Raw genomic sequence first — 26,215 nt, 5'->3', positions numbered from 1 at the left:
TACTTAAAAAAAAAAAAAAAAAAAAAAAAAAAAAAAAAAAAAAGGCCACAGGCCAGTGATACCATTTCTGTAGGTAAGATTGACAGTGACCTCGTAGTGAGACATATACCAATAAAAATATTAAAAAAAAAAAAACACGTATGTCAGTGTGAACTGTAAAAACAGATAGAAAAGCAAATAAAAATTGAGATTGAATCATTTTATTTATACTGTAGGTTTGGTGAGACCAACAAACTCTCTCCTGATGAGAATTTTAGCTTCATCCAGTTGGTACATGGGTGTCTGGTTGGTTAGTGTGGGTTTAATTCTTCAATGCATGTCAAATACAGATTAATGTAAACACTGAAAGAGAAAGCTGTAGGAACCCAGGTCATATATCATATCTGCAACTGTGCAAGAGGCAGGACCACAGATACAGATGTATGTATTTCTAGACTGCACCAGATTGCATTTGACCCAAATCTCTGCTTCTTGCAAAAGTGGCAGGCCACCGCTCTCCCCCAACACTAGATTCAATGATCTGGTCTGGATTGAGTAACTGGTCATGACCGCAAATCTCCTCGCTGCAGTGCAAGTGCTGTTTGTTGGGCAACTTTTGCACCAAGGAAACAATCCAAAATATCTGTTTGGTCTAAATGTGACATGAATGTACATTTGAGACGAATTCAAACTAAGACTTAATAAACCACTCAATTTTATAAGGCTTTAAGAGATACAAGTTGAATTCTTGAATATCTGGTTTATATATAAAAGCCGAAATGGGCGGTCAGTACAATTATTAATTTTGTGCAAATCATTGGGGGGACCGAAGCTAAAGCTTTACTAATACAGCTGACCCACAAGCTCGTTTTACGTTTACTCCCCTGGCTGGAAGGTAGGTAACCTTACCTAACAGCCATAGCATGAGGAGCATTAAGTGTCCAGTGGAAGTGATCCAACCCACAATGTGCTAAAACTACAAATCTGAATTAACATACTTCTGTTAATGAATTATCAATTCACCTTTTTGGGATGCACTGCTGCTCTATGGTATACTGTTATACAGTATATAAGATTAATTTCCATGAACGGAGGGATTTCACAAAGACATACAGTATACAGGAAAACACACTTTCTCTCTTTCATTCACACTCCAAGCAAGTGCAGACAAACTTCTGTGTAGTTCACAAAACAGATACCAGTGAGGATCAGGTTAGGGACTCGACAGCCTGTTAGGAGGGAAATTGCCGGATCCAACAGTCTTTAAGAACAAGCTGTAGCTTTAAAACACAACAATGTGAGAGTCCATCTGCTTTTCACCTGTAACTTTCTCAAGAGCCCCTCTTCCCTCCGCACATCCCACACCTCACAGCCACCAGAAGCGTATGTATACGATCAGCATGATGATGAAGACTCCACCCGCAGCTAGCTTAGCATACGTGGAGCGAGTGTTCAGGTACTTGGCGTCACTTCTGTATTTCTTGGACAGGCTGGACAAGTTGCTGGCCTTCGAGTCCAATGCTGAGGAAAAAACATGAAGAAATGAAGAGAAGAAAGCTGAAATTTTGCAGGTTTAGCTCAGGGATCTTCATTTTCAGGCAAAGGACTCTTTAGTGGCTAGAGAGAGAGGGACCTGCTGTTATATGCACTACAGTTCAAAATATTTAGGGTTGGTATGATTTTTCAATGCTTTTGAAAGAAGTCTCTTACACTCACCAAGGCTGCATTTATTGGATCAGAAATATAGGGAAAACAGTAATATTGTGAAATGTTATCACAATTTAAAATAACTGTTTTCTATTTTTATATATTATTTTTTTATTTTTAAATAACATTTTTTAAATGTAATCTATTCCTGTAATGGCAAAGATAAATTTTTAGCAGTCACGACTAGTCTTTAATGTCTCATGATCCTTCAGAAATCATGCCTTTAGAAATGTAATATGATGATTTGGTGTTGAAGAAACATTTTTTTTTTATTATAATCAATTTTGAAAACAGTTGTTCTGTTTATTTAATGAGCCCTTGCTGAAATTTTTTTTTTAATGTATTAAATAAAAAAATCCACAGAACGGTAATGTACAAAAATGTGATTTTCACTTGATTTTAGCACCATATTCAGACATTTACATTCTTTGTTAATCTAAAATTTCGTTGATGTTTGTCATTAAAGCCATATTATTGTTTTACAGAGTCATATACTTGCATTTTAATTTATACTTTTAAAATAAGGAAGGACAGTAAAACATTCAGCTGAACTTTAGCTTAACTTAACATGTAGCTTTGATTAAATATTGCATTTTAAATGCCTCTAAAATAGATGTAACAAATGTTAAAAAGAAAAAAAAAAATAGTTCACAAGAAGTATTTACCAGATAAGGCCTCCCCTCTTTGCAGAACTTCTTCTATGTTGGCCACCATGATTCTCTGTACATCTTGTAGCTCTGTGTTGATGTTGCTCATGTTCCTGCGTGCTCTGCTGTCGATGTATGACTTTTTGGTCTTCTGAATATATGTATCTTTGGACAGGTAATAAAACAGAATTACAAGCTTGTCTCTTGATGGGGAGTAAATGAAACTCTGGTTATTGAGAGAGTGAGGGCTCTTACCAAACTCTATAAAGGAGTAGGGCCTGGAGACCGTGGGCACCTTCTTGCCATGTTGTTCATGAAACTCTGCCTGCAGATCTTCGAGATAAGCAAAGGCTAGCTTTTTAGGAAACCCGGCCTCACAGAGCACCAGATAGCAAACGCCTTTCTCTATGACGTAGCTTTGAAAAGAGGTGAGAAGAAATCTTTTATTAGCCATGCGTTTCATCGTTCACATATTTGTGTGTAAAACTAGAACTAAAACGTACTGTGACCTTGAAATCAATTAACTCACCTTCTTATGATCAATTATTTTATGATTTTAGCTGTAGTGTACAGTAAACTTACTGAAAGGCCATTGATCCAGCCTCTAAGGTGCATCGGTTTGGACTCTGTTCATTTAATTTGCGGAAGAGCTGTTTGGCTTGGCTCTGATATTGCTGGAGATCTCGACCCATCTGAGAACAAAAGTGCAAATTTATTAGCCTAGATAAAAACACAGTCACTCTTACTCTGATACACTTGACTCAGTCCTCTTCAGAGGGATTTTACAAAGCTAAAGGTGAACAAACCTTTTCACTTCCCTTCATGGCAGCATGAAAGGAGGAAACGTAGAGATGTTAGACCTAAATCAAGTGACTGTTGTAAAGGTAATAAAACTGCTGGCTGGGCACCTATTAGTCACATTAACACGATTCGGAGTAACTCTAGGGAAGCTTTTTCCTTTACTTCTTTCAAATCTACCAAAGCCCAAAACTTTGTCTTGGTCCTCTAAACATCAACGACAAAGTTTTAGCATTGAAAAAAAACATTTAAATGTAGGAAATAGTTATCAAGATGTTTTGCATCAGTTCAGTCAAAATACTGTGTGAAAAGCGAAGAGGAAATCACATACTCATTCTTTATGGAAAATATGGAAGAAATATATAATCTTAACTGTACAATATTTCAAAAAGGCACACTTAACATGTGTCTTCCTCACACAGAGTTATCATAGGAGTATAGCCTATATGGAATTTACCATAAGAATCATTTGGTGCCTTTTTGGAGCTTGACAGCCCATGATCGCTGTAGGCTTTCAAATGTACAGAAAAAATGGAGTATGTTATTTACAAAAATATTTACAACACTCCTTTCGTGTTACACAGAAGAGTCATCATACAACACAAAGGTGAGTTTACGACAACCTTTTTCAGTGAACTATTCCTTTGAATGCAGCTATTTTTATTTTTAAAAAGTTATATTTATTTTAAATTTTATATTTATTCCTCTATATTTATTGCATCAGGTTATTGAATATACTCAGATAAAACACGGACAGTTTTTGGGGTAATGTCTCTGACACCATTAATTTAGGGTTCAACCTAAAATGCCAAATTTATTCAAATTAGGTCAGAATATAAGTAAACTACAGAAAAATATTTACATTTATTCATTTAGCAGACGCTTTTATCCAAAGCAACTTACAAATTATGATTTTTCACTAGAGTTCACAGAGTTGAAAGATAATGATTGAATAATTCAACAAGTTGCATGGCATTAAAGTTCAAACAGAGAAGTTCACATGATATTAAAAATATTTTAAACAATTCTAATATTTTTTAAATGATGTTACTTATTTGTTTGTGTTTCTAACCTGTGTTTGTGTTTTAATTATATTTAGTATGGTGGGAAGACAAATGGTGTGAGTTCAAATCATGACAGAAGAGGGCGCTGCAATTTATCAAAATTATGCGAATCCATCTAATGAAGCCTCTCTCTGTGTGAGCAATTACATATTTCACACCGAGAATAAACGATATGGAGAGAAATATAATAGCTCAAGATTTACTACGCTGTTAGATTCCAAATAAAGCATTTCAAATTAATGTAAATACTCCAACAGACGTCTAATTACTGCAATTTGAGCTAATAAAGGCCAGATTAAAGCAGTTTTTGCTGTTATGGATTACAAATCCAGATAACTAGACACTTTTAGAAGTAAACGTAATGTTTTCAAGATATTGCTCTTTGATTTCTTACATTTTCAGTATGCATAGGCCTGACGTAAATTATAAAAAATACAGATATCACTGAGCTCTTACCTGCTCGTCCTCCTGCATTGAAGCCGCCAGCGGCAGTCCGTCCGCCAGCCGCGCGATCATTGTCAGCAGCACCATTTCGCTGTAATGTAAAATTTACCCAATGCAGGTGTGTGTGAAGCTGTTAACAGCAGTAAAATGTCAGTGTCTGGATTACAGCTTCACAACACTCCTCCGTACGCTGAGCTGGCCGGAAATACGTGCGGCGTCACTGTATTATTGTCCCGTAGGGTTTTACTTTTTTAAACCACTATCATTGGTTCCGCATGTGAATGGGGATAAGATATACTGACTTTGAAGGACAGAAATTAATGTTAATTATTTAGTTTTGAGTCATTTATTCGATATTTTACCAGGGACAGTTGTTTTTACCAGTTTAGCCGGTATAACGTCCTATTTAACAAGAGTAGACGCATACCTTGTTGTCAGTTAACCCATCTGTCCACAATGGAATATTTATTTATACAAGTTACATAAATATATTTACATACGTTTCTGGACATAAAATAGCTCAAATAAGAGTAATGAAAAGTGATATCTGTGTACCTATTTTTTGTCAGCCCCACAAAATCACAGAGCGCCTAAGCTTAAATTTTCATTAAAGCTTCAACACTATTTAAAAACTGTGGTCCTTATGATTTCTGACCCCCCTCGAAGATCAAATCAGTTGCTCTTTAACATTATGTTTGGTCAGGACAGTTACTGGAGACAGATACGGCCGGTGCACTCAGCAGACACTAGATAGCAACTTTTCACATAATGAAGTCTTTTGGACAGAGACCCAGGAATAAATAACTAGTGGCATTTCTGACACTCTCCAAGGATCAAAAACAAAAACACTTTATTGATAACAACATGAGATGTTACAAAAGTAATTTAAAATATATCCACACTATGTGTCCAGTTAAAGAAAAACAGTCTCTAATTTGTAGTCAGGCAGCTTTTTCTACAGGAAACGTGGTCATGACCTGAATTTTAAAGAACTGAGGTGTCTGTTTCAGACAGTTTAGTTCTCTTTACTTGTATTCTCACTGGAAGGAAATTACTAATGTTGTTCCTGCTGCTGCCGCTGATAAATGGTCATGTACTGTGAAATACTGTGCTTGTTTCAGTCAAACTGTGGAGTCAGCAGTAAAACAACTAATTAGGTGATGATAGTGCAGTCTCGGATGTGTCCGTCTGAGACAGTAGTGAAACATGAACCATGCCCCTCCTACACTGTTTTTCATGCAAACAGGTATTTAAGACAAAAAAATCAATCCATAAAAGAAATCAGACTTAATTTTATTCAGTTGTTTTGAAAGATCTAAAAAAAAATGGAATGTTATATATGAGGTGCTTTTTATGGGAGATGATGTAATTAAACTAAAAGACAAAGGAGGCAGGAACATTTCATCCACTTAAAAGGTTTGATTTGTTCCATGTCATTCTGCCAGATTCCCACCACAGGCTTGAACAGGGAGGAATACAGATAATAGTGGGCAATGCCAATGACATAACAGCATTATGACAGCTGGATTAATCAAGACAAAAAGAGATACATTCTATGTCTTCTCAATTTCTAGGCCGGGGTGTCCAAACTTGGTCCTGAAGGGCCACTGTCCTACAGAGTTTACCTCCAACTTGCCTCAGCACAACTGCCTGGAAGTTTCTAGTATGTTTAGTGAGACCTTTATTAGCTGGTTCAAGTGTGTTTAATTGCAGCTGAAGTTCTCTGCAAGACAGTGGCCCTCCAGGAGCAGGACTGGACACCCGTTCTAGGGCTCTCTAACAACCCAAATAAAAATGGGAAAGGCCGAAGAAAATAAGGTAATGCCAAACAACAATAATAATAAAACAAATAAAAATAAGCACTGACTAAACAGACATTAAAATAGAAATCTTAAATTAAAGTGGTTAGATTCCAGTCTACTATGAGGCCGAATAAGAACTTCAAAGCAGTATCTTGCATTCAATAATGAATAATCATTTTTATTAATTCCATTTCAACATACAAAAATGTCCCTTTTTGAGCAGTTTTCTGCAAACATGGGAAACTCAGAGATTAAAACAGTGTGGTGCATGTGATTTTCCACAAAACATTTAGTGTCCATGGACAACAGTACTCACATTTGAATAGAATCTGAAAAGAACTCATTCTGTTTGAGAGTATTATCTAAAATATCACTTCCAGAGAAATGGATTTTGTAATACATGTCACAGAGATGATGATTTTCATCCAAAATTACTTACAGGTGCACTTGCTGTGAGTAACGCCATTTGTCACATAGAAATGCTTTTGTAAGTGTCTTGCTCAAGGGCACAATGGTGACATGGCTGGTCCAGCAACCACTGCCTCAGCAGCCAGGATAGTTAACAATTACATCAACATCAGCTAAAAGAAGGTTATTAATACAGTACTAAAGAATAAAAACAGAACAGAAATTACTTTATATGCGTATGCTTTTTAACACAGAAAACAAGAACAAACAAAACATTTAGGTATACAAGATCCAGTATATCATGGTGTGAATAAATCAGTAACACTGAGGATTATTTGTAACTGTTGGGTAATTCAAGTAGGTTCACCAACATTCCTAGTTTCATTTCAATGTTATTAATTAGAGAAAACAATGCTAAACGTCTTTAAACGTGTTGACAATTAAAAAAAAAAAAACTCAAAAATAAAGGCAAAGTATAAAGTATGAAAAAAGGTACAGCACATCAATATACAGTACTGTAGTGTAAAAAAATGATTTGTTTGGAGTTTCAGGTAGGTTCAATGAAATGTCTTTCATTTTAATGTCCCTGAGAGAAGTCCTTGATTTTCTGTGCTATAGCCTGGGCCTTTGAGACAGGACATGGCAGCAGTGGGAGTCGAGGGGGACCCATTGCTAACCCTGACACTTCACTCATCACCTGCTTATTCACGGACACATCAAAACCTGCAAAGCATTAATAATAAAAATATAAACTTTCCTGCAATAATATGCACAACAAAATCAAGTCTTTTGGACACTTTTCAAATGTTTGAGATCAGTAAGTTTTGTTTAAAGAAATTTTATTTAGCAAGGATGCATTGAATAGGTCACAAATTACAGTAAAGACTTATCTTACAAAATATTCCCAAAATATTAACTTTATTCATCAAAAAACTACCACTGTTTCCACATAAATATTAAGTGGCAACATTAACATTTTTGACACTGATAATAAAAAGAAATGTTTCAGCAATTCAGCATATTACAAGGATCATGTGACACGGAAGACTGGAGTAATTGCTGCTGAAAATTCAGCTTTACCATCACAGGAATGAAATACAATTAGAAATATATTAAAATAGAAAAATTATTTTTAAAATTGTAATAATTTCACAGTATTACTGTTTTTATTGTATTTTAATCAAATAAACGTAGCCTTGGTAAGCATAAGAGACTTCTTTCAAAAAGAAATCCAAACATTTGAAAGGTAATGTATGTGGAAAACAATCAACTCACCAAGGTTCTTGGCAAATGTGATAACCTCCATAAATTCAAACTGTAAACAGAAAATCAAATCATTAATTTCTGTAGTTAAAAACATGCTGATAAAATAAAGTCCAAAAGCATCACTAAATGAGAATTACACATGCAAAATGGGATGAAGGATGTACCTGCAGTGCTCTGGTCTGCATGTGGTTGCCATTATCAAAAGCAGCAAGCATCTGGTTCACTATGCGTCCGAGGTAGTTATATGTGCTGCAGAGGACAGAGAGTGTTGCATGGTCTTAAAATATTAAGGAAAGGAAAGGACGTGACATGTGGCCAAGTATGGTGTCCCTTGCTCGAAATTTGTTCTCTGCATTTCACCCATCAAAGTGCACACACACACACAGCAGTAAATAGTGAGCACACGCGCACACACACCCAGAGCAGTGGGCAGCCATTTTTGCTGTGGAACCCAGGGAGCAGTTGGATGTTTGGTGCCTTGCTCAAGGGTCTCACCTCAGTTGTGGTATTGAGGGTGGAAGAGAGCACTGGTCATTCACTCCCCCCACCTACAATCCCTGCCGGACCTGAGACTCGAGCCAGAAGCTTCCAATGTGTCTAGCAGGTACTGGTTTAGCTGTAATCTATTGTCAAGCCATAACCTTTAGGTGTATCAGTTCTATTGATTTAAAATAATAATGTAATACAAATCTGAGGTTACACTACTCCCAACAAGCAAATCAGTCACTAAATAACAGAATGCAAGAACCAAATCGGCACCACAGCAGGAAAAACAGTGAAAGGTCATGAATTCATAACTGCGGTCAGATAAAGAGTTCCAGGATGGCATGATGTTGGCACTCACCTCCCTACTGCTCCATGAACACCTAGTACCAAAGCTCCCAAGAGTTGCTGTGAAACAAAGTGTCAAGCAAAATATATCAAATTAAAACCACATTATTTTAATGTTAGACTAGCAGGAAAAATGCAGTAGATGAACGAGTGAGGGGATTGTATACCTCATCTACTCCAAACATGACAGACCAGTTATGGGACTGACTGTAACAGACACACTGCCCGAGATCCCTCAAGTCAGTCCCAGTGTATTTCACTCCCTGAAATGAGGGGATCATCTGCTCTATCCCATTTAGCACATCAGCTGCATCCACTGAAAAATAAAGGAAAAACTGATACTGGACTACAGGCATCAGTGTGAATCTGTCACATTCTGTACTATGCAGTTCTAAAGAATTTACAGTCAGTGTTTTGACTGCCAGTAATGATGACATATGGGAGCTGCACTTACATGCAACACCAGTCATGCTTGGAATATGATAATAATACATTGGAAGATCTGGAGCAAAGGCGCTCACTTCTTTTATAAACAACCTCAATGCATCTGTGAAAAGAGGAAGAGCAATTAAAAACATGTTTGGAAATATAACAAAAAAAATTAATAATGCAGTGTTTAGGAAAATGGGGTTTAAACCTGCATTAATGGGTTTGAAATAGGAAGGAGAGATTACTGCTATGCCATCAGCCCCTATACTGGCGGCATGCCGAGCCTGAGGAAAGGTAAAAAAACATCCACTCAGCATTTTCAAACAGTCACGAGGAGCTGTTTATCTGCACATGCTGAAACACGAATGGATAAGCAACAAATGAGACGAAAAGAGTTTGTGGGGCTTCTGTTATGAAAACGGAGATGTGCATATGAAAAGTGGTATATGCATGAAAAACGCAGTTAATGCGTGTTAATAAAAGGGATTGCGAAAGAGTGTGCTCACCAGTTCTTGAGAGTCTTTTATACTCATGCAGCCAACATGAACAATCACTTGCTCAAGCCTTAACACAAACATAAAAGAAATTAAATGGAATGGAAACTTTTATAAGGAAAAAAGTAATAAAGTTATGAATTAGGGCAGGGGTGCCCAACCCTGCTCCCGGCAAGCGACTATCCTGCAAAGTTTAACTCCAACTCTAATCAAAGACACCTACCTTTAATTTTTAAGTGATCCTGAAGACCCTAATTAGTTGCTTCAGGTGTGTTTGATTAGGGTTGGAGCTGAACTTTGCAGGACAGTCGATCGCCAGGAGCAGGGTTGGGCACCCCTGAATTAGGGTGTTTCTTCAACTTTGCACATTTTGGGCCTCGTGAACTTTTAGAAAATGTTTTTTTTTGCTATATTTTTCTGAAACATCATTAACATATTTTTCATCATTAAAATATTTTTCTGTTAACATCTTGTCAAAATCTTCAAGATTTACAACCCTTGTCCCCTTAAGACATTTTTGCTGTCCATAGCTGAATAAACACTATAAATATGCAATAACTCACTTGCCCTTTCCATGTTGGCACCAAGCTGCAGCAAGCTGCTTCCTTTCGTCCACAGTTAGAGAACAGCCCTCACCTGTTGTGCCGTTAACTACCAAAAACAAGGTGTTTAGGTTACAAATAATATAAATGAGAAAAACGGGCTGCCTTATTCCCCAAAACATTTGATTAAATGAATAGATTTGACTTACTAAACACACTCTTGACATTCTGCTTCTCTTTTAAGTAATCAATGTATGGTCCAATTACAGAGAGATTGATCTCCCTGAAAAAAAAAAGAGCAAAGAAGAAGAACAGATCAATGACCAGATCACTGCACCTCAGGCAAATGATTCTGTAATACTTTTATTGAGAAATGAAATATTTCACCCTTCTGTAGTGAGTGGTGTGAATGTAGCTGCCACGAGCCCAGTGAGCTTTTTTACGCTTCTAGACATCTCTGCACTGATACACAACAGCATTGAGAAAACGTCAACCACGTAAGCCTACTGAGCAATTCCTTGTTCAGAAATCAGGGTTTAAATGGCCCTGAAAAGTCTCAAGTTCTGTTTTCTTTCTTTATCTCAGGGGCGTAGCCATCATTTCAGAAGTGAGGGGGACAGAAATGTTATAGTCAACTTTAATTTTTCTCTCATTTCAAGCTTTGTAATTGGCTTAGAAATCAGATAACTGCTGGACAATAACCAATAATAATGATTTGTTTATATACTACAAACACTTTTTTTATCACATAATAAGGCAGAATAGTTTCAGTACTGTAATAAATGCTATGTCAGTTAGCACTGCATTGTTCATATACTTTATTTATTACCTGGAGATGACTTGACAAACACAAATAAACCATATTGTCGCAATCGTATGTTTAAAGTCTTCATGCTTCCAAACGTTTCTGTTTTTCTGAAAACAACTGTTTTCATACGGCGATAGCTGGACGGTTTTGTCCATATTAGGAATTTCCTCTTACGACTTTCTGTGCGAGAGCGCTCTCCGGCTTCGAGTATGAATGAAACGTGTATGTGAGTGTTTAGCGCTCCGCGATGTTCATCTCGCCTTATTCTGGGTCCGAATAAAACATCAGATCATGCACAGACTATACTGTCTCTTTGAATTTAAACCTATATTCATTCACACCGGCTCTTGAAAACCTCTATGCGAACACTCTTGCCCGAAAAAGTGCGGGGGACGAATTTACGTGATATTAAAAGTGGGGGGGACACGTCCCCCGCGTAATCTACGCCCCTGCTTTATCTCACAACATAATTATTAAACTTGGCCGACCAACTACATTTGAATTCATTTCAGATATAAAAGACAGTCGCTTACCTTCTCTCTCATTCGCTAAAACCGTTTAAGGAGCTCGGGCAGTGTACACTTAACAGTCACCGCACTCACTGTCTGCCTGTTGTACCTTGCGTGTTTGTAAGTGACGTCACTGCACAAGACAATCATGTGATGCGTGCTTAACAGGAAGCGTAGTTGCTACATCTTGAAAAGTAAAATATGTGATAAATCAGACAGTTACTTTATTTAGAGGACCTTTAATGCATTACATTAAGAAATATGTTGTAATGAATACATACAGTGTGGTGGGATTTCATTCTTTACATTTGTAATAAAAAAATTCACTTTCACCTAGTTAGGTGACTTAACTCTGTTATAAAACAAAATCTGCATTCTAGTTATAAACAGTGGTGGACAGTAACGGAGTAGTTTTACTTCGTTACTGTACTTAAGTAAATTTTTCAAGTATCTGTACTTTACTGGAGTAGTTTTATTTTGAGTAACTACTTTTACTGGAGTAATATTTTATTATACGTATCTATACTTTTACTCAAGTACTTGATTTGTGTACTTTGTCCACCACTGGTTATAAAATCATTCGTGTCATGTGAGAGAGACATTGCGGCTGGAGCATATTGCTTACTGGAGTAATAAATGATGTAAACTGGAAAAAAATTCGTTTATAACAGCAGAAATATCTAGTAAATAAAATTAATTCACAATTGTATTACATAGTAATTAAACAATGAAATTAAAAGCAAACATATACATTATATTATATGTTTGTTTTATATTTAATGTTTTTATATCGTATTTTTTATTTTCCTTTGTTCTGAAATAAATTATTTTAATACATTTTGATCATTTTTTGGAACAAAATCACTATTTCCTTTGTCTCGGTGATTCGAATTTCATAGATAGAAGTTTATGTATAAACACACAACTAAATAATTTTTCCCATTTTTAATATAATTTGACATTAAATTAATCACACTAAAGAAGAAATATAACACATAAATACTGTATTTTTCATTTTATTTATTTATTTATTTATTTTTATTTTATTTTTTTAAACGTGTACTCAAACAATATATACCGAAAGGAATTTAAAGCAGACATACAACGTGTACTTTTAGTAAGATGCATTACTACTACTACTACTACTTCTAATAATAATAATATTAATAATAATAATTTAATGTTTTATTACTTTTTTATTCTATTATATTTATGTATGTTTGTTTTATATTTAATTCTTCTTTAAAAAAGCTCGAAAGGCATGCTGGGAACTGTAGTTTTTGCACGACACCGTTTACGGGGCGTATACCCGGATGCGGATGTTGACGTCTTCCTATGATCTGTCATAAGACGGGTGATTATCATCATTCACTCGGCGATTATGAGAGAGAGACGTCTGGACCTTTGTATTACACCTGCCGTAAATCACTATTAAACGGAATATTTTTTATTTGTCGGAATCGGAGAGCTGAATGGACCTTCTAATCACTCATGGATGATCGAAGAACAGATTTAAGATGGTCTTACCGCTAGTTTCAGCAGCGTTTCTGCCTCAATAACATATGTCCAGTAGTGCTGAATTGTCATCGACAGGTTAGCCGGCGAGCTAAACAACAAAGCGTGACGGGTTAATACATATTTTTTTCATCATATCGTCTTCACAACAACATTTCGCTGGATATTTTATTCTTGAATAACGCCGCAGCATTTTCTACATGGTTTAAACTTGTTTTTAGTATCACGAAGATGGCACTGGGACACGCATACTATTTATCTAGTTGCTATCAGTTTTAATAGGATCAATACGATGCTTTCTCTCCTTCTTTCTGGGGATGTAAACTGCTGATCGTGTCACCCATGGTGACGGTTGCTATTAGAGACGAAGCATCTTTTTCCATGGTCCCATCTGGAGCTCCTCTTGAGCCTGTCTCTGCTGGGGATCTACAGTGATGTAGTTTTGTTGTTGTTTTGAAGGTGATGAGAGTAGTATGCAGACGTGTCACATGGGTGCCAAGGTGACAAGCAGGTGAGACAACAGCAATTGGCTGAGTAACACTAACGACAGGACTTTCGTGTGAGGAAAATTTGACTTGATCGTTCTTTCTTCCTTAGTCAATTTGTAATAGACACTAGAAGCATCTCAGAAATGCACCAGAGCTGTGTTCAGATAAGAACCGGAACTGTAAAGTTATTGAGCTAGAACAGTGAATGTATTCAAATGCTGTGGGTGTTACTAAATCTTCCCTGCATTATGTTTTTTGACATTAAATTAGAAAATGATGGACCGGAGGTGGATGAACTCTAACTTGGTGCTAAATAAACACATCTAAGATAGGAAAAGTTGACTCAGACACCTGCCTAAGGTGTCTTCATCTATGGGAAGTCCATTGTGAAACCAGTGGATTTGAGCCATGTGGATGCTTCATTTTGCAACAATGTTGCCTGCTTTTTTGCTGCTGTTTCTTATGAGAACCTCCATCAGTTTGTCAGAAGCCATGAATAGAGATGAGAAGAATAAACTGAGGTATGGGTCTGTGTGAGGAAACGCAAAATTATGACTTGCTTGCTGTATGATTCAGAAAGTTTTTATTTTATTTGAGAAATGTCTTTGCTTCTCAGGAACCAAGTGCTGGAAATGTTTGACCACGCTTATCAAAAGTACATGGTATGTACACAGTGACTGATAACTTTCTTTGTTAACAGTTGGGTACAAGGAAATTTTAATGCTACTGTTCCAGTCTCTTATGCTTACCAAGGCTGCATTAATTTGTGCATAAATACAGTAAAAACGGTAATAATGTCAAATATTATTATAGACTTTAAATAAATGGTTTCTATTTTACTATATTAAAAAAATATATATTCCTGTGGTGGAAAAGCTGAATTTTCAGCAACCATTACTCCAGTCTTCAGTGTTACGAATCATTCTAATATGCTGATTTGGTGCTCTAGAAACATTTGTTCTGTTAATGTTAAACAGTTGTACTGCTTAATATTTTTGTGGAGACTGATACTAAAGAAATCTTTTGTAACATTATAAATGTTTTACTGTCACTTTTGATCAATTGAATGCATCCTTGATGAATAAAAGTATTAATATATATTAAAAAAAAAATCTTACAACCAACCTTTAAACAAAAAAAATCTTTACACAAATAAGTTCTGAGTAGCAAAAGTTACATACCATAGGTTTAGGGATTGGTTTATTTTTAGTTGTATGTAATTATGCATGATTTATTGCTACTAGTATGAATATAGTAATATAGCAATTACTGTAAATACATGTGACAAATGTAACGACAGCACATTAAAATAGGCGTTACTGCATTTCTTTCTTCTATGAAACACAAAAAAAATTATTTTGAATTTTTTTTTTCTGCTCCATGCAATCAAAGACAGTCAAGTGTTGTTTTGGACTCCACTGACTTTCATTGTATGGACAAAAACAGTTGAAATGTTCTTTTAAATATCTTCAAGTTCCACAGAATAAATAAAGTCAATTAAATTTGGACATGAATGTGAGTAAATGAAGCCAAAATTTTAATTTAGATTATCCCATTAACATCGCTGGTTTGCCAAGAAATGTCCCTAAACAGTGAAACATACTTCCCAGAAGCCTCTGTTATGCCCAGAAGTGTCTCTAAGCAGGTTGGAAACATAAGATGTGTGAAATTGAAATGTGAAAACCTGCAGTTTCAAAAAAACAATAAAAAACATGCACAGGAGGATGGCGAGGATAGGGGAGGCAGATTAATGTTTGAGAGAACAGCATTATAATTAAAATCTGCCTGATTTCATCACATTTCATCTCTGTTTTGACAGGACCATGCCTACCCCGCAGATGAGCTGATGCCTTTGACTTGTCGTGGGAGAGTACGTGGACTAGAGCCCAGTCGAGGGGATATAGATGATGCCCTGGGGAAGTAAGTCTGTTGGAGAGAAAATAACGATGGAGAGGAGAGGTGTAGAAATTTCTTTTTATTTAGTTCTATTTAAAGAAAGACAGAGATGAAAACATGTTTTCCTGTTCCGTCAGGTTCTCCCTCACTCTCATCGACACTCTTGACACTCTTGCAGTGAGTAACATCTCAAACAGAACTTGAAACCTCATACAAACCCTAATTTGTACAGTCAAACCCAGGGTTGTTTGCTCATGACCTGCTCTGACATCTCACAGTTGTTAAATAAGACGGTGGAGTTTGAGGAGGCGGTGAGGAGAGTGGTGGCGGATGTACGGTTGGATAATGACATTGTCGTGTCCGTATTTGAGACCAACATCCGGGTGCTGGGGTGAGTAAGGCATCTGTCAGAGTTTCAAAATGGGCTGACAGAGTAAAAGACTACATTTTTGAACCCAGAGTAAATTGTGGCCATTTTGGTTGTTTAGAACTTTACTGTTCTCCATAGTGGACTACTGGGAGGCCATTCCATGGCTGTCATGTTGAAAGAAAGTGGCCGAATGGTCTGGTACCAGGACGAGCTGCTGCACATGGCCAAAGATCTTGGACTCAGACTGCTGCCTGCATTTAACACCAGCAGTGGCTTGCCTTACCCTAGAGTGAGTAATTGCACACATGTACATGCATTGCATATACAATAAGAATGATAAAAAATCATCACTGGAATTAGGGCTGCACGATAAATCGCATGCGATATTTAACGCGCATCTTATCAGTAAAGCTGGTTCTGTAATCAGCGGTAAATCTCCATCACCTGCGGACTTTCACATTGAGCAGCATTAACTACACAGAGCCGTTGTTCACTGACGAGTTGCGCAAAACCACGTCCATATTCGCGTGATTTTTTGCGCAGCTCATCAGTGAACAACGGCTCTGTGTAGTTAATGCTGCTCAATGTGAAAGTCCGGGTGAAAGCACACACATGATGGAGATTTACCGCTGATTACAGAACCGGCTTTCTGACAAGATGCTCGTTAAATATCGCATGTGATTTATCGTGCAGCCCTAACTGGAATGGAAATATGTCCCTCTTCCAGTCTTTTTAGACATGCTATGGTCTTGTTTAGAGCATTAATCTCTCTTTTTTTAGAGCATTAATTCTCTTGTTTTGAATCTGCTGTTCTGATCGTAGCAGTGCTTTGTTGAAGTCTGCCTTAGGGAAATGAACTGTGTGACTTCCCACAATGGCTGCACAATCTCATCATCAGCATGACAACCCCTTTCCCAGTTGCTGTTAGTTCATTATACAGACATACAGTTCACATGTGTATGATTCTGATTGGTTCATCACAACATTCTGTGATAATTTTTTTTAATGGCCACTAAACTGTATAATTAGATAATGTCTAAGAAAACAAATTTTCTGCTTAGAGTTATGCTAATTCCATGGCTTGTGACATGACAGCCGCCTCTTCATTCTCAAATAATTTTGATTTAATAACTGAACCTTCTTTAATGTAATAATATCAATTCTAATGTCCACTTTGATGTTAATCCCCATTTAATTATTATTTATCTGAAAGAAATTAATGCTTTTATTTAGCAAGGACACATAAAAATGATCAAAAGTGACAATAAAGGCATTTATACTGTAATGGTACAAAATATTTATATTTGAAATAAATGCTGTTCTTTTTAATTTTCTATTTATTAAAAGGTCCTGAAAAAATGTTGAAATTGCAGTTTTCATGAAAACAGGCATCTAAATATTTTCAACATAAAAAGAAAAATGTTACTTAAGCGCCAAAATGATTATGTGACCTTGAAGACATAAGTAATAGCCATCACAGGAATAAATTACATTTTAAAACCTATTCAAATGCAAAACATTAATTTTTAAATCATCATAATATTTTACAGTATTACTGTTTTTACTGTATTTTTGATACCCAAAATGTTTGATTCTGCATTTACAGGTGAACCTGCGTTATGGAGTCCGTGGACCTGAGACCCGTACAGGCACCGAAACGGACACCTGCACTGCCTGTGCTGGGACAATCATTCTAGAATTTGCAGCCTTGAGCCGCTTTACTGGGGACCCCACATTTGAGGTCAAATAGCTTAATGTTGGAAATGAGTTTTTGATATAACATTCGGAAATGATCTTATATAATCTCCAGATAAATATTTATTTTTAGGGTACAGAGAAATGTTTGAAAACCTTGCGTTTTGTATAATTCATGTTGACTAAGGTCACCAAGCTAGTAGAAATACTGTTGTGATTGTTTTGTAACAAACTAACAATGAAGCACTTGCGTCGTTTTAGCCTGAAGTGTTGATTCCTGGAATGTCTGTCTACAGAATTATAGCACAGATCTCTTATGACATAACTGTACCAGGTGTAAGACAAAGACAACATTAGCGTGACTTGTTGTGAACTATGAAAAGTATTATGAGGTCAGGAATGTTCTCACTGTGTGTGGTGAAAGAGACTTACGATGACTAAATCTATTGAAGTAGGCCAGTATTTAGGTGTTGGTGTACTGTTGTATTGTTTACAGGCTCATGCGAGAAGAGCTCTTGACTTCCTTTGGGAAAAGAGACAGAGGAACAGTAATCTAGTGGGAACAACCATCAATATCCACTCTGGAGAGTGGGTCAGCAGGGGTGAGACTGAATCATACCCAACAACCCACCCAAGACATGAAACAAATGTGCTTATATACGGACAAATTAGGGAAACGTCAAGTCTGAATCATGATGTTTTTTGTAATTGTTCCCTTAACAGACAGCGGAGTTGGGGCAGGCATAGATTCCTATTATGAGTACTTAATGAAGGCTTATATATTACTTGGGGATGATCGATTTCTGCAGCGCTTTAACACTGTGAGTATCTGTCATTCTTTTGTTAAAGTCATTATAATCCTGTAATAGCTTGCAGCGCCACTGAAATGAATCTCCTTTTCAGTTTGCGCAACCAAGCAGTCTTATTTTACAACCCCTTTTCTCCACACATCTGAAATATTTAGACAACTTTGGAAATCCAATCAATTCCAGATGGACACCTTTTTTACTCTTAAATGGGTATCAAACACAATTTCATATTGACTCCATTCACTTTCATAATTTCATATGCATGTGTATGTGTAGACTTTTTGTCTTATGTACTAGTTTTTCTGTTTATTTTGGTAGGCTGGAGTAGGTTGTGTCTTTTAACATTATGATTTATTTAAAAGATTATAACACATTTATTAGTTTATAATAATTTATTATTAATATTTTTAATTATGTATTATTTGTTTATTTTAGTAGGCTGCAGTAGTTTGTATATTTTACAGTTTTTAATTATTATTTGCCTATATGTTTTAGACATTATATTAATATTATTATTGTATTTATTTTATAATTGATCATTATTCAGAACAAAAGCCCTGGAACGTGACGTTCTATCTTGTTGCCCACAGCTGTAGGATTCAAAATAATTTTTATACTTTTTCTAGTGTGACTCTCATTTTAGTTTTGTCTGCTATGATATAGCAGGTTTCTTTATCTCGTCTGTATTCATGAATTGTGTTTGCTTGGCATGTATTTCAGCACTATGCATCCATTATGAAGTATATTAGCCAACCTCCTCTGCTACTGGACGTCCACATCCACAAACCCCTGCTGCCAGCTCGCACCTGGATGGACTCCTTGCTTGCCTTTTTCCCTGGATTGCAGGTGAGTAATCAGTAATCAGTCTTGTTTTCATTCAGTCATGAAAATCCAAACGTAGGAGCTCTGCTCCTTTCTGCTCATTGCAGGTGTTAAAGGGGGATATCCGGCCAGCCATAGAGACGCATGAAATGCTTTATCAGGTTACCAAGAAACACAACTTCCTCCCAGAGGTAGATCCTCTTTTCTGCTGTCTGTCTTTTCAATTTCTTCAAAATCTGTGGTTTACAAACTCTTCTTGACTTTGGCCCACCCCCTCACGTACTGTCTCGCCAGGCCTTCACCACTGATTTCAGGGTTCACTGGGCTCAGCACCCCCTCCGGCCAGAGTTTGCAGAAAGCACCTACTTCCTCTATAAGGTACAGCGGTGTCACTGAGTTCTCAACTAAATCTCAATACAACATCTCCTTCACTCACATAATTTTCCTTCTCATCAACCTGCAAATGTGACCTCCTTCACGCTGCACTGCTCCTGCTGTAGTGCATTCGACCATGTACTTTAATGTTGTTAACCATTGAGACGATACAAATGATTCATTTCCTCTGAAGGCAACCAGAGATCCATATTACCTGGAGGTGGGCCGCACCATACTGGAGAACCTGAACCGGTTCGCTCGGGTTCCCTGTGGCTTCGCTGCTATGAAGGATGTGAGGACAGGGAGTCACGAGGACCGGTAAGAGCAGGGGTTTGTGGGTAGCTAAAGAGGATGTTGGTTTATATTAAATATTTTTGTACAAATAGTTTGAGAAGATTTTGTGAAGGGAGTGTTTATGAGTAAAGAGTGGGCGATAGGCTCATGGCATGGCATATTTATTTCTCTTTATCACCACCCACCTGTTTCAGCATGGACTCGTTTTTCCTGGCGGAGATGTTTAAGTACCTGTTCCTGTTGTTTGCTGAGGAGGACGATTTGCCTTTTAATGTGGAGGACTGTTGCCTCTTTCCCTCTCCACTGCTTCAAACTCACAGGCGCCCCCTTTGGTAAACAATATGGTACTGCACATCAGCGACATAGCAGTTTTTACTGTTTGTGTACTTTAAATGTATCAAATGTTGATATACTATCTCTCTGTCTCCCCAGGCTGGAGAGGAGCTTGATGACTCAAATTTTGAGTGGACTTGCCCTAACACCCGCCTACTCTTTCCTGATCCCACCTTCCCACGCAATCTCCGCGAACCAATCAGGAGCGCGGTGGATAAGAGTTGTCCGCGCCCAACCACTCATCGGTGAGAAAGTGATATAACCAGCTGGTCTATGTTTAAATAGCATTTTACATAATTTTATATTATATAAATGAGATATATAATTAGCATATATTATTTAGAATTAATATGTTACAGCTATATCAGATGCTCTATTTTTAAATAATTTTTATATATATATATAAAAAAAAAACAGGTGCTCAGGTTGAAATTATAGGACATTTTCAAGAAGATATTTAATGGTTTCTGTTCATCTGTCTTTTGCAGAGAACCTGGTATGGGACGTCCTCCTCTTAGGGCTCAAGACTTTATGGCCAATAACCCTGAACATCTGGAGCTGCTGAGGCGAATGGGTGTCAGTCTCATCCATTTGAAGGATGGCAGAGTACAACTCGTTCAACATGCCACACAGGTACCATGCAGACCCAGCAAGCCTGTGTTTATCTTTTTAACTATTTTATTCTTATTAAGGCAATAGTTATAAACACAAATATTATATTTTATTATATTATAAATAATAAGGGAATTATACTATTTAAGTTGTATTTTGAATCTGTAGATTCAAACAAAATCTCCCTTTCTTCCTCACTGCAGGCGGTGAGCGCAATCGCTGCAGAAGACGGCATGCGTTTCATGCAGGAAATGATGGAGCTGTCCAGCCAGCAGCAGAAAGAGCAGCTTCCTCCACGAGCTGTTCAGATTGTTTCGCACCCCTATTTTGGTCGAGTGGTTTTGACCGCAGGCCCTGCGCAGTTTGGATTGGATCTTTCCAAAAGCAGTTCTGGAGTGAGTATGATTAACTCTGACCTTTTATTATGAACTTTTTTGGCTATTTCTGTGTTGTTCTTGGTTTGTTCTTGCTACAGGGTATACATTTTTTTAGTCATGCTATACTGTGTATTTTGTTCTCTTTTTCCTTCTCCCTTAGGTGCGTGGGTTCGTAACCGTAGCGGAGCCCTATAACGGCTGCTCTGAGTTGAGTAACGGTGAAATTGTGGCAGGCCGCATCGCTCTGCTGCAAAGAGGCCAGTGCATGTTTGCAGAAAAGGCCAGGCACATTCACAAAGCTGGGGCCATCGGAGGCATCGTCATAGGTGAGATATGTTTGATGGAGTCAAGTCACCTAGATCAGGAGTTTTCAATTCTTTTGATGCCAATGTCAAGTCAAGTCAAGTCACCTTTATTTATATAGCGCTTTTAACAATACAGATTGTGTCAAAGCAACTGAACAGCATTAATTAGGAAAATAGTGTGTCAATAATGCAAAATGACAATAGTAAACACTAATTTTTCAGTTAAAGACAGTTCATCATTGAATTCAGTGATGTCAACATCCAGCTCAGTTTAAATAGTATCTTTGCAATCAAGTCAACGGTATCGCTGGAAATGAAGTGTCCCCAACTAAGCAAGCCAGAGGCGACAGCGGCAAGGAACCAAAACTCCATCGGTGACAGAATGGAGAAAAAACCTTGGGAGAAACCAGGCTCAGTCGGGGGGCCAGTTCTCCTCTGACCAGACGAACCAGCAGTACGGAAAAATCAATTGAAGACGTAATAAAACAGACGATGAACACTATTAACAGCAATTATTATATGATGCAATCAAACTTATAGCAAAATGTGGTAGTTCTGTATGTTGTTTCAGGGTTGGCATCATCTGAGGTCCTCTGAGGGGTTGGCATCATCAATGTCCCCTAAATGTAATGATTTCCTCACAAAGAACTCCCCCTCTAAACAAACTTAAATAGGTGGCCTTTATGTTACTGAAACCCAAGCAAATTATTAAAATATTATCTGGAAAATATCCCCCCCCCCCCATTAATGTTACATGTGAAACTGTTTAATTCAGATTCCTTGATATAGCACTTTTCATGGTAAATATTTTTCTAAAGCAGTTTTACAGTTACGTTGACAGCCTCAAAATAAGCCCTTTAGTATTTTTTTTTTCATCTCATATTTTCCACTGACCCGCCTAAAACCCTTTTGTGGGCCCCTGGGGCCTCTTGGACCCCTGTTAAAAAAACCCTGATCTAGTTAATGGACTACATTTGACCATGGCTGCTTAAAATTATTAATTATAATATTTTTATTGCCTTTGTACCAGTGCTATTTTAGTGTTATTTATGTTCCATTAAAATATTTATTCATGTTTTGAATTATATTTATTTTTTGTATTTTCAGTTTTCATTGTAGTTTGTCATTTTATGTAATTTTTATTCGTTTTTTATTTCAGGATAGCTTTAATGTATTTTTAGTTTAGTACTTCAACTTATTTTATTTTAGTTAATTGCCAAAACAACATTCATAATTTTCTTGTTTTTTAAGTTTAAGTCCCTTTTTAATTTATTCCAAATTTTAATTAGCAAAAATGATTAAATAGCTTTAGTTAACAATATAAACAATGTTTTCTACAGAATAAATCAGTCTTAGTATTACTCTCTTCTGTCTCTCTTTGTCGTTTCTGTTTAGATGACAATGAGGGCAGCAGCAGTGATACGGCTCCATTGTTCCAAATGGCGGGAGATGGGCGGAACACTGATGATGTCACTTTACCACTTCTTTTCCTGTTCCACAAAGAGGGTAACATCCTGCTGGAGGCTCTAAAGGAGTACAGGGAGGTGGAGGTGCTGCTCAGTGATAAAGCTAGAGACAGAGGTGAGACACTTTCTAAGACAGAGCGAAGATGTGAATATGAAAAAATTTTAATATGTGAGGAAGGTGGTACACGTTGCATCTACTTTCATTCCTTTCTAATTATCCTTCCTTTATTACTCTTTCCCTCTGTGTTTGTCTTTTCCCTTTCCACTACTTTTTTCCCCCTACCTTCTTGGATGAGCAGAATCCATATTTAAGGGGAAAGCCCTCCCGGGCACCCTGTTGGATGGCAGTAAGTACCCCTCCTCTATGGGTTTCCCTTCATGCATCAAACCCACTTGTTTTTAATGAGTCATGTTGCAAAGATCATATTTACTAGTTGAATGTAAATAAATGCCATCACCAAGTAGGAAATTCTGAACATTCTTTAGGCCCTGAGTTTCTGAGTTGGAGGCATGTCAGTAAGAAAATATGGCAAGAAAATAGATGCGGTGTCTGTACTGATGGTAAATTTATTGAAATGAACTAAATGATTATTTTTCATTTACAATTAAACTAGCTAAGGATCTGTTTACACCTGGTATTAAGATGTGTTTTTGTCAATCAGATCTCAAGTGGAAAACATTAAATACAGGTATAGATGGAGTCTAAAACATTTTGAACTTGTTCACTTTTGACCACTTTCCAGTGGTTGTTGAAAAAACTCATTCGACCAGATTTCTTTCATAGCGTAGACACTTATGTGGTAGAATGTGTTCGAACAGCCACAAAGGACCACCTACTTTCTGCCCACTGATCTAACACGTGAGCACTATGGGACGTGTTTTGAGAAAGTGCACCAAAATAATTTACTCCAACTTGATTACAATTGGAACCGACATTACCATTTGCTTCCTTTCCCGCTCGCTTATAAGCAGCATAAAACTTCCTTCATTCAGGCTGATCACTTGTGATTGTATCTCTGAAAGCTCATCTTAATACCAGGTGCAAATAGTGTTAAAAAACGATAGTCGTGTATAACAGAATATATAACAAATATATAATTCAATTTACAGCACAATTTGTTGTAGAGCAAAACGTTCACATTACGTTCATGACGTAATGGTTTAAAATGAAAAACCCCATTATAAAAACCCTTAGGAAAGTCTTGTGGGAACCCATGGCAAATGAGTTTTCTGTGTTTTGACATTAAGGCTGCAGCACTCTATACGAGCCCAGGAGAACTTGAACACACCAAAAGTTTATGGACTTGAATTAATGCAACTTCACTTAAAATCGGCATGTTTCTGGATGACAAAATCAGATTTTGATGACAAAATGTCATCATTCTCCAAACCTCATGTGGCTTACTAGGTTTTGTCAGTGATGTGTGATTGATATTAAGCAGATTCCTTGTAGTTCATTCAACTGACTTTTTTTTTCAAGGTACGGATGGAGCAGAAGAAGAGGACTGCTCCACAGAGGAGAAAGACCACACTTCTCCCGCCTCTTTGGAACCTGTCGACCAATCACAATTAACTACTCAGGAACAGACAACAGACGACTCCGTCTTAGGACAAGAGTCGGTTCAGCCAGCGGAGGGACTTGGCAGTTACGTCTCCGTGGATGTAGGGGAGGAGCCTGCGGTGGACGGAGACTCCAGCAGCCAATCGGTGGATTCGCTGATGGCTGATTGGCAGGAGGACTTGGCAGCGTTTAAGCAGATGGAGAAGGATGAGCTTTGACATTCCCCTCCATCTCGGACTCTGCTAGGTTGTCCCAGCCATAGCACAGACTGAGAAATCGGTTCTGTCGAATAGGGTCAATATATCAGACAGGTGGGATTAAGAACTCTGACTCGAAGAGCTCATTTTCTACGGCCAGTTCTCAGGGGCTTTTCTTTCCGATTCACATCTTTCCTGTTTTCTTCAACTGAACGCTCACCCACACATTACCACTTGTCTCTTTCTCTACTTGCCTAGGGTGCACAATCAGCCCTGTCTTTGTCTTCCTTCTAACAAATGGATTCCCTGATTATTGAAGCGCAGGCTTAAATCATCAGTGCTGATTAATCATCTGAAGGACTGATTACTTTAATGGCTGGTTTAACTGTGACGAATTGCTTTTTTGCAATAGGATTCATACTCGGTTCTTGTCTCAGTTTGCAGGGTCTGAAAAAAGAAAATACGAAGAACTTTATGGAATGATATATGTGTATGTTTGAGTGTTTGTATGTATGTTTATTGTTTTTGATTAATAAGTGAATCAGCCTGGGAGCCAAACAAACAAACCTCCTGCAGATCAAAAATGCTTCTTCTAGCCTTCTGCATTAAGTATTTAACAGTCTTACACATTCAGTCCAGCTAATATGACTTTATAATGAGCTCAATGTTTTCAAAGAAAAGCATTAAAGGACCACTGATGACAACTTTGCATGTCAGTGACAGACTTTTTTCCAAGGATGAAGGAGACGTGCAAAGCATCCTGAAGGATCCGCCAGGGGGCGCCATTGCTCCATTGCGCCCAATAGCTAATGAATTGACTGGGAGACCATGCCAGAGGGCGTGAAATGTGATAAGCTCAATAAAATTAATTGAAAATTTTAATATATGCTTCTTTTTTATTGGATAGGCTTTCTATCACGTGTAATATTTATGGGGGAAGGGGGAACTTGATTAAATTTTAGCATTATGAACTTGCGCATGTGATAAATTAATTTTCCTCCTTTAAATCAGCAGTTAGGCTGTTGCATCCAGGGGTGTAGCACCAAATGTTGGGCCCCAGTCACACAACCAAGGGGGTGGGCCCCTCACAACACAACATCATTTGCTTAAAATATTGATTTAAAAATTCATAATTTCTTGGCAAAAGCAATTGACAATATTGGAAAGCTCTTTTTCAAGACATGCTTCTGGGGGTGATGAGTGGGAAATGTTTTGGATAATTTGACTAGTTCCTCCCCTCCCACGTCTAGGCATGTGGTTGGTTTGCCACACGCGCTTCAGCAAGATGGCTGCAGTTCTTCGAGCAAATCAGGAGTGCAGGCTGTAAGCCAGCGGTCCACATCACTACAGCAGCGCTTATTCCGGCAGTGTG

General features: G+C 37.4%; 3 protein-coding genes across 6 annotated transcripts; 1 reads left to right on the top strand and 2 right to left on the bottom strand.

Annotated features, from left to right (window-relative positions):
- Positions 1 to 184: 184 nt before the first annotated feature.
- LOC107676649 (vesicle-trafficking protein SEC22b-B) lies at positions 185 to 4,886 on the bottom strand. 2 transcript variants are annotated; one of them, XM_016471247.1, is made up of 6 exons: positions 4,652 to 4,886; positions 3,140 to 3,151; positions 2,916 to 3,025; positions 2,589 to 2,749; positions 2,352 to 2,498; positions 185 to 1,500 (listed from the first exon to the last, which is right to left on the bottom strand). In XM_016471247.1, the coding sequence occupies exons 1-6, from the start codon at positions 4,724 to 4,726 to the stop codon at positions 1,346 to 1,348; spliced, it is 660 nt and encodes a 219-aa protein (XP_016326733.1). In that variant the 5' UTR covers positions 4,727 to 4,886; the 3' UTR covers positions 185 to 1,345. The 2 variants fall into 2 exon arrangements, with proteins under 2 accessions (XP_016326733.1, XP_016326742.1); XM_016471256.1 differs by lacking the exon at positions 3,140 to 3,151.
- Positions 4,887 to 6,601: 1,715 nt separating this feature from the next.
- On the bottom strand, positions 6,602 to 17,668 carry npl (N-acetylneuraminate pyruvate lyase (dihydrodipicolinate synthase)). Of its 3 annotated transcripts, none has more exons than XM_016471210.1 (13): positions 17,663 to 17,668; positions 11,753 to 11,767; positions 10,799 to 10,868; positions 10,621 to 10,694; positions 10,433 to 10,520; positions 9,882 to 9,939; positions 9,584 to 9,659; positions 9,401 to 9,493; positions 9,114 to 9,262; positions 8,960 to 9,006; positions 8,280 to 8,364; positions 8,125 to 8,164; positions 6,602 to 7,572 (listed from the first exon to the last, which is right to left on the bottom strand). In XM_016471210.1, exons 3-13 carry the CDS (start codon positions 10,864 to 10,866, stop codon positions 7,427 to 7,429), a joined length of 924 nt encoding a protein of 307 aa, XP_016326696.1. In that variant the 5' UTR covers positions 10,867 to 10,868; positions 11,753 to 11,767; positions 17,663 to 17,668; the 3' UTR covers positions 6,602 to 7,426. The 3 variants fall into 3 exon arrangements, with proteins under 3 accessions (XP_016326696.1, XP_016326687.1, XP_016326704.1); XM_016471201.1 differs by lacking the exon at positions 17,663 to 17,668 and adding an exon at positions 11,807 to 11,910 and having other exon boundaries at positions 11,753 to 11,762; XM_016471218.1 differs by lacking the exon at positions 17,663 to 17,668 and having other exon boundaries at positions 10,799 to 10,873; positions 11,753 to 11,851.
- On the top strand, positions 13,085 to 25,725 carry LOC107676607 (ER degradation-enhancing alpha-mannosidase-like protein 3). The gene is given in 22 exon segments (XM_016471189.1): positions 13,085 to 14,252; positions 14,348 to 14,393; positions 15,551 to 15,651; positions 15,765 to 15,804; positions 15,906 to 16,018; positions 16,136 to 16,286; positions 17,604 to 17,738; positions 18,189 to 18,294; positions 18,416 to 18,513; positions 19,222 to 19,347; positions 19,431 to 19,514; positions 19,618 to 19,701; positions 19,892 to 20,016; positions 20,187 to 20,272; positions 20,275 to 20,336; positions 20,425 to 20,570; positions 20,814 to 20,958; positions 21,141 to 21,332; positions 21,475 to 21,640; positions 23,015 to 23,200; positions 23,385 to 23,432; positions 24,566 to 25,725. Coding segments are annotated over 22 exon segments (2,652 nt in total). The 5' UTR covers positions 13,085 to 14,139; the 3' UTR covers positions 24,865 to 25,725.
- The last annotated feature ends 490 nt before the right edge of the window (positions 25,726 to 26,215 follow it).

The sequence above is a fragment of the Sinocyclocheilus anshuiensis genome, unplaced genomic scaffold (genome assembly GCF_001515605.1).
Source record: "Sinocyclocheilus anshuiensis isolate Anshui unplaced genomic scaffold, SAMN03320099.WGS_v1.1 scaffold1403, whole genome shotgun sequence".
In the NCBI taxonomy this organism is placed as follows: domain Eukaryota; kingdom Metazoa; phylum Chordata; class Actinopteri; order Cypriniformes; family Cyprinidae; genus Sinocyclocheilus; species Sinocyclocheilus anshuiensis.
Note: the sequence above shows the minus strand (reverse complement) of the source record. Positions and strands in the feature narration are given on the sequence as shown.

What these genes read in the sequence shown, in the direction of transcription:
- LOC107676649 (XM_016471247.1), bottom strand. Translation starts at nt 4,726, where the DNA reads ATGGTGCTGCTGACAATGATCGCGCGGCTGGCGGACGGACTGCCGCTG. An exon ending in GCTGGATCAATGGCCTTTCA is followed by an intron (nt 2,750 to 2,915) that starts GTAAGTTTACTG and finishes CTCTTTTCAAAG; the next exon opens with CTACGTCATAGAGAAAGGCG. An exon ending in CTACTCCTTTATAGAGTTTG is followed by an intron (nt 2,499 to 2,588) that starts GTAAGAGCCCTC and finishes ACCTGTCCAAAG; the next exon opens with ATACATATATTCAGAAGACC.
- npl (XM_016471201.1), bottom strand. Translation starts at nt 11,878, where the DNA reads ATGATTGTCTTGTGCAGTGACGTCACTTACAAACACGCAAGGTACAAC. An exon ending in TGCCAACATGGAAAGGGCAA is followed by an intron (nt 9,940 to 10,432) that starts GTGAGTTATTGC and finishes GTTTGTGTTAAG; the next exon opens with GCTTGAGCAAGTGATTGTTC. An exon ending in TGCAGACCAGAGCACTGCAG is followed by an intron (nt 8,165 to 8,279) that starts GTACATCCTTCA and finishes TTCTGTTTACAG; the next exon opens with TTTGAATTTATGGAGGTTAT.